Source organism: Scardinius erythrophthalmus, assembly GCF_964197995.2.
Source record: "Scardinius erythrophthalmus genome assembly, chromosome: 14".
In the NCBI taxonomy this organism is placed as follows: domain Eukaryota; kingdom Metazoa; phylum Chordata; class Actinopteri; order Cypriniformes; family Leuciscidae; genus Scardinius; species Scardinius erythrophthalmus.
The window spans coordinates 16,013,507-16,026,237 of NC_138234.1; the positions used below are offsets into that span (position 1 = coordinate 16,013,507).

The 12,731-nt window shown below is 36.0% G+C and overlaps 1 protein-coding gene across 1 annotated transcript; it reads left to right on the forward strand.

Moving 5' to 3' along the window:
- LOC308702567 (uncharacterized protein) lies at positions 1-9,874 on the forward strand. The gene is made up of 6 exons (XM_081385526.1): positions 1-141; positions 4,877-5,206; positions 5,516-5,821; positions 6,952-7,074; positions 7,224-7,270; positions 7,686-9,874. The coding sequence occupies exons 1-6, from the start codon at positions 69-71 to the stop codon at positions 7,707-7,709; spliced, it is 903 nt and encodes a 300-aa protein (XP_081241652.1). The 5' UTR covers positions 1-68; the 3' UTR covers positions 7,710-9,874.
- Positions 9,875-12,731: the final 2,857 nt, after the last annotated feature.

Consider the following 12,731-nt stretch of genomic DNA (forward strand, 5'->3'; position numbering starts at 1 on the left):
CTCCAGGTTTAACAACCTGCCTGAATTTGTCTGTTGCGAACATGGAAAACACGCTTTAATGAGCAGATATGTTCGGACATATTTTGAAGAATATACTTTCAGACACTGCTTTCATCTGCTTGTGCATTCTGATCACAAATGGTAAGTCAGATTTATTTCATAAAATTCTGTCAAAACAGACCTAACATGCAAGTAATTGTTTAAATATCAAAATTGTTTTCAGTCATACACAGCAACTTTTTTCTTAAAACTCAATATTTATTAGAACACTTCAACACACTAAAAATGTCTGGGTTAATAAACACAAAGTAGGTAAAAGTGACCCTGCAAAGGCATTTATGGTTTGTGTAGAGGTTTTACTGAAACATGGCATAGGAACAATTGAAGCAAAATAAAGAGTTTTATTACAGAACTGCAACCAGCGTCACACTTTTACTCGAAAACCAAGTAGGCTACATCAGCTCTCGCAGCTATATAAATTTTATGTACATAAACCTCACATGATTCATGTCTGTGTTCCCCTGTCTTGCCGTTTAGCAGTTCCCCGTAATGTTTAAAGCCTATTAGTCTCCCAGGTGTCTCTGGTTAACCACACCCCCTTGTTATCTTGTTTAGCTTGTTTGCCTCTGTACTTAAACCCTGTGTCTTGTGTCAGTGTTTGTGGGTTCTTGACTTTGTTATTGTTTGTCCTGGGTCCGTCTAGTTTTGGGTTTATTTAATAAAGTTTGCTGCACGTGGATCCTGCTTCCTCCTATCATTCAACCACATCGTTACAGAAGAACCCACAAACACTGACACAAGACACAGGGTTTTAGTACAGAGGCAAACAAGCTAAACAAGATAACAAGAGGGCGTGGTTAACCAGAGACACCTGGGACACTAGAAGGCTTTAAATATTACGGGGAACTGCTAAACATGGTACAAGACAGGGGAACACAGACATGAATCATGACATAATCACAGGCTTTTCAACATTAACAACCAATTACAGTTTACTGACAGCTAAAACTTGGAAATCCCCTGAAGTTAAAGAGTTAAAAAATGAAAATGAAAATTCTGTAATTAATTAGGCTACTCACCCTCATGTCGTTCCAAACCTGTAAGACCTTCCGTTCATCTTCTGAACACAAATGAAGATATTTCTGATGAAATCTGAGAGCTCTGCAGTGTCGTTGCTTCATGTAGGGTCAGAAACCTCTCGGATTTCATTAAAAAATTATTCATTTGTGTTTTCCGAAAATGAAGTAAGGTCTTACGGGTTTGGACCAACATGAGGGTGAATAATTAATGACAAAATGTCTATTTTTGGGTGAACTAACCTTTTAACATATGCAAAAAGAAAAGAAAAAATAATTCTTGAATAGGCCTACACACCTCAAGTTTGACGGTACGCACGAGTGAGTGAAACAACAATGAAGTGTCTTTAAAATCATTCTTTTGTGCGGAACTAACACTGTTAAAAAAAAAAAAAAAAAAAAACGGCAGCAAAGTTTCCAGACGGATTCCGTTAAATTACAGCAAATAATCATTTCACAAAATTCCATACAAAAAAACGTAAATTACAGAACTGACTTTACAGTCAAAATTAATAAAATGACAGTATATTAATGTTGATAATGGCTTATTAAACTGTAGAAAAACGGATAAATGATGTCAAATTACATTAAAAAAATTCACTTTCAGGTTAAACTGTAAATTTACGGTTTTATAAAGTTATTTATAATAATGCTGTCTATCTACAGTAATTATCTTTTAATATATAGTTTTCCTGTGTAAACTATGAACTATGAAGTTATGTATAAAATGCAATAAGTACATAAATTCAAATACAAAGTTTGTATATTTACAGTTTAAATTTTTACAGATCCAATTTCACAACTTTGGCCAATTTACAGTCACTTTCTGTTAAATTAACTAAATGTATAAGTACAGAATATCTGCAAATTTACAGTATTAGTCATTAAACATAAACACTGAACATCAAGATACGTGAATGATAAGAAATACATGCTTAGTAATTTAGAACATGTAAAATTATCCACATTAAAAGGCTATTTCTGCATACCTTTATACTCTAATACAAATACTCTTATCCAAAGTGACTTAAAAATAGAACAATAGAAGCAACAAGTGCAGTTACAAGTCCCAGTTAGTCTAGCACAGTACAAAAAGCAAGTGTTTTATTTTTTTATTAAAACAAACATTTAGTATTATTGGGTCAAGTGTTTATGAAAAGATGGATCTTTAGCAGTTTCTTGAAAATGTGTTGAGTTGCGCCGGTCATCCCACCAGCAGGGAACAGTCCAGGGAAAGGTCAGTGAAAGTGATTTTGTGTCTCTTTGGGATGATGACACCACAAGGCGCTGTTCACTTGCAGAACACAAGCTTCTGGAGACACATAGATCTGAAGCAGTGAGTTTAGGTCTTTCTGCAGCATCTGGATCAGTTGCAGAGGTTTGACTGATGCTGGAAGAGCTGCCAGGAGAGCATTACAATAGTCCAGTCTGGATAGAACAAGAGCTTAGACAAGGAGTTGTGTGGCTCCGATAGGAAGGGCCAGATCTTTCTGATGTTGTAGAAGGCAAATCAGCAGGATCACACAGCAAGGATGGTTTGGCTGAAACCATAAGCAGTTCTGTCTTGGAAAGGTTGAGTTGAAGGTGAAGGTCATTCATCCAGCAAGAATTTTCCATCAGGTAGGCTGAGATGCTGTAGCAACCGTCAGATCCTCTGGATGGAATGAAAGGTAGAGATATGTGTCATTAAGTGATAGGAAAAGCCATGTTTTAAAATGACAGAGCCTAGTTGCTATACAAAAAAAATAAAAAAAATAGATGGGTGGAATCTAACACAATCATGGTTTTACTGTAGCAAAACCAAACCTTGTGCAGCAACATGCCACAGTGGCCTCACAAGGATCAAACTAATATTCACATGGGAAAATATACAGTATAACCAAATTAAATTTTCTGCCACTTTTAGTGCAATCTTAGGGAATCAGAAGACTCGGCCATTACGATATTTTCCTTGTTTGCCATGATCATCTGCTTTCCACGTGACCTGAAATCACACACCCACACACAAAAAAAAAAAAAAAAAAAAAAAATTTTTAAACTCAGTATTACATTTACACATGTCAGAATATGTTCCACTGGGACAGTGTAAAACCTCAACTGAAAAACCTTAAAATTGGTAATCAATCCGCCAAAAAAATGGTTACTATAATTTTACTATAAAAAAAAAAAACAAGGATGTTTTTTAAGAGAAGAGTTTTCAGCTTTCAGACAGGGTTTCAAAATGTCCCGCAATTCAAGAGATTGATTTACTGACATATACCATTACGTATTAACGAAGATTTTATACACAATTAAACAGACTTTGATATGAATGACAAGTCTACTGAAGCTTGTTTTAGGTCTTTTGAGATGTGGGTTCAACTAATCTTTCTTAAAAACAGATGGAAAATTGAAAGACGCATGATGCTACATTTTCAGTGTTCTTTTGCCCTCCAGCTCTCGCCAGTTATGACTTAATGTCATTTAAGAATGTAACGTTAGCTTGGAAACTGTAAACTTAACACAAATGTAATATAAAATATCGTTCACATGTAGTATAATGAGACTCTTACCTCAGCCGGTGATTGGTTGTCATGATGCCCGCTGTGACGAACCAGGCTCACTGAAAAGGGCGTTATTTCAGAGGAATCCGAACTGACTGACTGACAACAGGGCTCCTGCTCACGGCTGCTCTTGACGAATACGATTGCTTTGAACCACTGTTGATCTCGCAATCCACTTCACGAGAATAGACTGAATTCAAATCTCCCGCTTGCCCTTGATACAGATCCAAAATTACTCGACAAGATCAGCTAACCGCTGTGGGTCGGAACTAAACAACTGAAAAGTAATGGCGGCAAATTTGAATCATCCAGGGGGGTAATCCAGCACTCGGAAAGCGAACCATCCCCGGGGGCCGCCATTGGCTAACAAACCATCACCTGCTGTTAGCAATCCATTGACTCCCATTCATTTTGGCGTCACTTTGACAGCGAATAACTTTACATCTGAGGTGTTTAAAGACTCCATTTGTCCATTATTTATTTCTAAAGAAACATGACAATGTATAAAAGGCTCCATTACCTTGTATCTTACGTTATGGCCCCATAGAGGCAGTTTTTGTAAAAATAGGCTAACGATTGCGTCATAACCACACGACTCTCTGGAAATTACCGTATAGACAGGAGGAGAAACTCGCAGTCAATCGGGGGGACGTGGAGGCATAAAGTCCGATAAAGTCAAGGGAGAAGCCCATAGAGAGTCATAAAGTTGCTCCTGCTCCTAGCTCATGGACAGCTCCTACTCACACTCTCCGTCTCTGCAAGATTCGGAAGGGAATGATTCAGATTTCGCTTGGCACAGCTACTAGAAGACAGACCGGTTGCTCACGTCACATCTACGTCGTCAAGCTCAGTTTGAGTCTGTGCAGTTCGGTCAGCCAATGGAAGTGAGTGCTTCTAATTGATTTCACTTTTCTCCGTTGAAATCTATGGGGTCGCTGTGTCCATTTCTTTTACTGTCTATGGTGTCATTGCGCGGACACACACACACACAAAGCCCTGAATGTGCAGCAACAGAGATTTGGAAAAATATTCATAAAATATACATAAATTATGATTCATAAATTATGCCTAATTTCTACTATCAATGAAAAATGAATTGCAGCAGTGGGTTATGCAACAGTGTGAAAATAACCCAACAAAATCATCCAATAGGCTGAAAATTTTGCCTTCAATAACATTTTGGTTTCTTATATTATGTATTTATTACAAAATGTCTGTGTTCCTCATTATTGGGTACCAATTGTATTAAAATCTCAGTTTCAGGTGTGTTTGGTGCTGATACAGATGGAGTGAATTTAATATCGGTGACTGAGGGAGATTCTGTCACTCTAAACTCTGATACTGGAATACGAAATAATAATATATTATGGATGTTTGGACCTCAAGAGACTCGTATTGCTGAAATCTTTAGATGGACCATTAATATGTTTGACAGTATTGAGACATTTGGAGACAGACTCCAGATGGACAGTCAAACTGGATCTCTGACCATCAGAAACATCAGAACTGAACACTCTGGACTTTATAAAGTAATGATCATCAGCGGCAGAGGGATCTCATACAAGAGATTCAGTGTTACTGTCTATGGTGAGTAAACTGCATGAATCAAGTCACAAATGCTATAATTATTAATTAACTTTTAATTTTAGTCTGAACTCAACAATAAAACAATAAAGTAATAATTCAAATGCACAATTTGCAACTAAAATGACCTACCAAATGCTGAAATTATCAATATGTACCAAAACTGATTAAATAGTTGCTTAAATGCAATTTCATGTTCTCAGAAGGTGAAGCATAAAAATAAATTTCAAAACAAATAGAAAAAACATATATAATACTGATATTATATACTGATATAATACTTACTTTTACTTTTTCTTTAATGTTTTCCAGCTCGTCTGCCTGTTCCTGTCATCACCAGAGACTCTTCAGACTGTTCTTCATCATCATCATCAAGATCAACAGTGTCCAGATGTTCACTGGTGTGTTCAGTGTTGAATGTGAGAGATGTGACTCTCTCCTGGTACAAAGGAATCAGTGTATTGTCCAGCATCAGTGTGTCTGATCTCAGCATCAGTCTCTCTCTACCTCTGGAGGTGGAATATCAGGATAAAAACACTTACAGCTGTGTGATCTACAATCCCATCACACACCAGACCAAACTTTTGGACATCAGTCGACTCTGTCACACGTGTCCAAGTACGTCAGCATTATTAGTCCATTCACTGAACTACAGTACCTGTGTCTTTTAATGAAAACATATGAAACACAAATGCGCTAGCATGTTTGTTATTTTGAGGGGCTGAGTAGTGAAGGGAGGGGTGTGTTTGTTTGTGTAACCAGTAAAACTGACCCGCTCAGCGCCTCTTGAGATCAGGGGAGTAAGGTTTAAACACACAGCTCTTACTGGCTTATGACATTTACACTTACCACCGTAAACCTCACTCCTATCCGGGTCACGGCACCAGGTGTAACTGGTTGTTGTCTGCGTTGTGTGTTTTGTGTAGTTAAACACGGGACATTAAGCGGCAGTTTCGCTGGATCTTTTATTCCTCTCTCTGTTGCAAAAGAACAATTAAGCAACCTCTTAGTGAACCTCTTAGTAACTGAATTGATGTTCTCTCTTCCATTCAGTTACAATGCAAAAGGGGTAAATAAAAAGGTGCATAAAACATAAATCGAGTAAAGAAAATTTACATTAAACAAGAAAAAAGTATAAAAAGAAAAAAACATACCAGATGCAAGAGAACAAATAAGCAGCCACTGGGTGAATTGCCCTTAATGTTCTCAATAAAATAAATATGATACACAACATGTGCTCTCATTTCCACATAATTTAGCAGGAGACAGAAATACAATTAAAAAAGGTCAAATGACAAAAAATAATCACACAAGTAAGTAAAATAACATTATACACATAAATTGAGGTGAAGTATAGACATAAAACCAATAATTACAATAAAGATTAAAAAAAATGATCAGAAACCAAATTAAATTGACCTCTCCCATGCAAAAGGGAAGAGGAGACAGAACAGGAAATGATGTTGGTTCATGACATCACAACAATTAAAGGGGAAAGCATTCAATTTGATCAGGCAGCCAGGTCAGGTATATGTAAATGAACAATTTTGTGTGAAATATGTTTAAAAGTATCATTTTTATACCTGTTACATTTGGGTGTCGATTTCAAATATCAGTGTTTCTCAGAAATCACTTACTGCTAATTTAAATCTTTAAGAACTCCATCAGATCTTGCGTTTATTTCATGTTTGTTGATGTGTGGTGAATCTTGTTTACACTGATTTGTGTTTTTGCTTTGTTTCTTGCAGAACTCCACCAACATGTAATTGGGATACTGGTGATAACAGCTGCATTTCTGCTACTAGCAGTCAAAATTGTACTTGTGCTGAAGTTATGTAGCTGTATATTTAACAAAATAGCAAAACGTAAAGGCAAGTATTTCTGACAGCCGATACATTTATGGGTGGCTCTTAATTTTACAGTCCTGTTCTGATAGTGTTCAAACGTGATAAAGTCTTATAACCTCCATTTCGAATTCATAAAGCCTTGTTAATTTTATAAATTGATTTGTATTCAACAGCCCAGACTGCAGAAAAGAATGATTGTGCAAATGAAACCTTAGATCCGGTAAGACCTGTTATTTCATAATTTCTGACACCTGTAAATGATTTATTTTAACCAGATTGTAGAATGTTTTTCATCTTGTCTAAAGGTGTTCAGATACTCAGTGTGTTGGGTGTAACATCTCTGTTCTTAATGCATGGTTTGTGACTTTTGGCTTCAGTCCAGTTATTCTTCATCTGGTGCATGTATTTACATGATCATGCATCTTTGATTTTAAATAGATGTTGGAACCTATGGTATTGATTTGTTGAATTATCTTAGACATTTTATTCCCCATTTTAACATCCTTTGTGTGAAGGTTTTTTTTTTTTTTTTTTTTTTTTGCTTTTTTTCCTCATCTCTCTGCTTAAATCATGTGTTGTATCAGCACTGGTCTCTCTTGTCTCTCTCTGACTTCCAAATGTTTCTTTACTTACAGGTGACCGATCAGGGCCATGGATAAGAGGAGGGAAACTGTACAGTTTGGTGTGAGAAATACCCATAGGTGAACCCCTTGCAAATACAAAAGCAAAAGCAAACTCTCTCCATCCCCTTAGGGGGAACACCAAAATGCATTCATATTTTTTTATTTCGATCTTGACTGCACCTGTCCAACTTCATACCAACTCCTAAAACAGTATAATCTTGTCTAAACTTGAGTTGAACTGGTTTGTGTGTTTAATATTCTTAGTTATTTACACAGTTATGAACTGTGTATGAATTTATCCATTAAACAATGTAACAATAATAAATAAAGCAAGAACAAGTTTTAGCTAAAAATTATCCAGTGAAAGCTTCAATCCAAGCAGGTACTAAGATTTCATACTGCAGTTAATATGCGTCTTATTTATGCACTTGGAAGAGTGCATCGCAGTTTGTTGTGAATGGGGCTGCGTAGAAGGAGACCGGTTAGAATGTTCATGATAACCCTTGCCCATCGTCGAAAGCGCCTACAAAGGGCATGTGAGTGCAGCTAAGCCGCATCTCTCCAGGTGTCTCATTTATAAAACTGTGTGTAGGATCCTTACTAAAAGTGTGCGTGCGCCTGAAAGGCAAAAATGGCATACGGGAACAAATATTCTGATTTATAATACTGTGTGTACGCCAGAACGTCAGAGGAAGCTTGTTCACATGCGTCTCCACCCCGAAATAACCATATGGAGCTTACAACGCCTAGTTTTATATGCATAACCTCATCTGCATATCATTTGCATACGCATATGCATATTCATCTACGTGATACCATGTTTAATGGTAGGCTACAAAACATTAGGAAAATATGAGATACGCATGTGCCGTCACATTACATTGATAAAAATCATTTAGTAGCCTATCCTTGCCTTGTTTTTGAATAAATAAATCAAATAGTAGGCTATAAAATACATTTCAGAGAAAGATTTTAGATTTTACATACTTTACTTAAATTTACAGTATTAAACCGTATTTAATTATCTGATATAATGTTAATTTACTGACCTATCGAACTTTTGTACCATAGTAACACACTGACAACGACCAATCACAGTGGTGATGATAATCACATGGTGAATTAAAGCTCATCATAAGCAGCTCTTCCACAACAAAGTTAGTAATAATTTATAGAAGCTGCACAGTGCCATTCACACAAACACTAAACACCATCATGGTAACACACATTTTAAAAATGCAATAAATATTAATTGAACAACATTAAATGTAACATAAAACCCTAATGTCATAACTGATTAGAAAAAAAAAAACTAAGAAAACTATGAAGTAACATTATTTCAACAAAAATACATCAAATGTACATCAAAAATACATCAAAAGTGTCACGCAGGGAATTGTGGGAATGTCAATTTACGTTTTTTCACTGTAAATTATACAATGACTTGTTAAAAAAACGGTATTTTACCGTAAAATTATAAATTATAATTATAAATGTACCGTTAGATCTATCACAGTTAACAGTTTTTCACTGTAGCATTTTTACAGTCTTAAAAAAAAAAAAATTAGTCTTTGACCGTTAAAATCATGATCATTTTTTTACAGGCTTCATAACTCAGTCATGCATGTCTAGACTTGAGTATAGAGCTGGTTTGTGTGCTTAGTTGTTAGTATTATTATATACAGCCATCCACGTGATACTCTCCTATTCAGTCAGGAAAAAGCGATAAAGAGAAGTAGTAAGTAATGAGAGCAACAGGCATTTAGTAGCCTGTTGAATATGTGTATTAGCCAATGGCTCCCTCTGCTGACTGTGAGTGAGATTTACAAGAATACCACGCACTGGATTAGGCTGGTTATCATGGATCAAGGTCAAAATAGTCTCTGCTGGTTCTGTACACTGAATCAGCTGTACTGACTGTAAATGCACAGCCTGAGGATCAAATGCTTATTTCACCATTTATCTTATAATGGTAATCTGAGATTTTCTTTATTATTGTCATGTCAGTGTATATGACACACACACTGTGTGTGTATTTACACATTAAACGTTGTAATGTAATCACCAAGCAAGAAGATTTTACAAAGAGACATTCTCTACTAAATGCTTCAATGCCATTAAATAGTGGGCTAATGTAATGTAATGCGAATTTTTCTTTTTTTTTTTTTTTTTACAAAAGTTTTCAGTGTATGTACTTTATAACAGTGTTGTAATCATTATGCTGTGTTTTGCATATTCGCTGTGAAATAAACATTTCTAAACTGTACTGATTGTGTTTGTCTCCACTAAATGTAAACCTAAAGTATGAGGTTGCACACACTGAGATGAGATGAGATGAGGTGAGGTGAGATGAGATGAGATGAGATGAGATGGGTAAAGCAGTGTCCTTCATGTTGTGCATGTAAACTATGGGCATTTTATTTTAAATTTTAATGAATACCAGAATCAGACATTATTTTCGGTTGTGTGATCATGTTACTTTACAGTGGGTTAAGATCGGTTGAATTCACTGGAAGGTTTTTCTTTGTATACAAGAAACACACTTAAGCAGAAACACACTTAAGTGTCACGGGGACACACAGGAAAATAGGTAGATCCAAATGCAGCATGGCAGTAGGTGTTTATTAAAGTGTAATCCATCTCATAGTCATCCAGGCAAGGTTCAAAGTCCATGTTAGCAATCCAAAATACAAAATACAAATAAATAAAACAAGAAACAGGCAAGAACGCAGACCAGAAGTGTAGTGACGGTTAACAATGACTCCGTGACATGAACTGAAACAGACAGGGTATTTATACACAGACACTAACAATGTGATAGGGAACAGCTGAGTGGAATCACGAGTGATGAGAACAGACAAAGGATTGGGGAATGCGGTTTCAGAGTGTATAGTGACAGGAAGGGAAGGAGACCTCTAGTGGACACCCGGGGAAACAGACCAGACACTGTGACATTAAGATCCTTGATCACTTCACTTCATGTATTAAAATTATATTATGTATTATTTTAAACCTGCAGTATCTGTTGTCTTATCCGTTTTTTTTTTTCACATGAAGTTGATGTATTAGACGTTTACAGTTGTTCAGTTTTAGAAAGTGGAGTGTGTAGTTATTATTATTACAGAGAGATGATCTGAAACTGGATGTTTGGACCTCAAAACACTTGAATAGCTGAAATCATTAAAAGGGGCCAAATTAACTATATATCTGTCAGTAATGATGGAAGATTCAGAGACAAACTCCAGATGGACAATCAAACTGGATCTCTGACCATCAGAAACATCAGATCTTTAATTTAGGTTCAATAGTGTCCCCAGAAAAAGGACAATTAGTCCCAATTATGAATGTGGGGACTAGTGATGTTATTTTGTACCCACATATTCGACAAGCGTCTGTACATAGGGCTGAAGTGGTGGTCAGTGGATGGGATCTCGATATTCAGTTTACCCTATACAGGAAGAACAAAATTGTACGTTTTTTATTGTGCAAAGTAATGTGTCACAGTCAGGGGTAACAGCTGCTCAACAAGTTCGGACCCTTCATTTTCCTCTGTTGAATGGCATGGTTTTATTTCAGTTAGCCTAATAGCTGGTTTGATTTGCATTGAGATTTATTTGAGATTTATTTGCAATCTCTAGGTATGGTGAAGGGTGATGTGATGATGTGGGGCTATTTTAATTCCAAAGGCCAAGGGAACTTTATCAGGATGCATAGTATCCTGGATCCATGAAGTAACTGGCCTTTAAAAATAAAAATCTGCCTGCCTCTATGGGAATTTAACATAGGGGTGTACTGACTTATGCACCCTGTATTTTAAGGAAGAACATTTATTTATTTACGATACATTATTCATTCACAAAGAAAATTGGTGTCCTTAAAGGTTCAGCATTGATTATTTAATAAACCATGCACATGTTTTGATAGGGAATGTAGAAACTGAAATTGAATAACTTTATGTAACTTTCATGAAGAGTATTTTAAATGGGCTGCTGTCTTTATACCATTTTTCGTGGTAATGTTTTTTTAGTTTTTTTTTTAGGATTTGGTATTTTAGATTATTAGGTATTAGGTATTTTGGATCTGGGCCGACACTATATTGCTGTCTGGTTGCAGTATAGAGCAGTGTTTCTCAACTGATAGGTCTGGTCATGAACCAAATATTGCTCTGACTCTTCTGAGGGAAACAATGTATGCAAATATTTAAATGCAACTAACCTAAACAATCTAATCATGAGATAGTTGGAAAAAAACTCGTGTTTTGAAAATAGTTTTCCATTTCAGCACATTTTATGTTCATAATTGATGATGCTCATAGTAATATTAATCCATTTCAGCATTTGATTTTGTTTTAGTAGTATTACTTTTACTTTAGAATTGTTAACCATGTAAAATCTGGGTCCTGAAATGAAGCACTGAAGTAGAATGCAAATGTATTATAAGTTATTCTCAGTTAATCTGCAAAAGAGTACTCAATAACAGCTTCTTCATCCCACAAGAACTGCCAAAAAAGCATAAAATCTTGTCTAGACCTGAAATACATTTTCATGCCTGGTGGTTTTCCTGCATGATATGACAAGCTTGCTTGTACTGTGAAGTTTGACTCTTTTCCAACCTGGGAACACCCCATTCTCTGGGAGGCACACATGTACAGCTTGATTCTCCTTCAAGTGGAGCCGTGGACACTCTGCAGACTTATGGTGACCTGATACTGTGGAAATTTGGACCTCAAGATACTGAAATCATTCAAATGAAATCATTAAAATGGACCAAATAAACGTAACTTTTGTCAGCAATGATGGCCGATTTAGAGAAAACTCCAGATAGACAATCAAACTGGATCTCTGACCATCAGAAACATCAGATCTGAACACAATACATAAAAAGGATCACATATGCAAACGAATTGTTTGAATTACAAGATTATTTATTTATGTAGAAAATTATTTATTTAAAAAACATAAGAGCACGTCTAGGGGATAAAAGGAAAATAATGGTTGAAGACTATAATGAAAAGACTATTGGGTGAACTAAATTCCAAAGAGAGAAAGCATTTTTGAG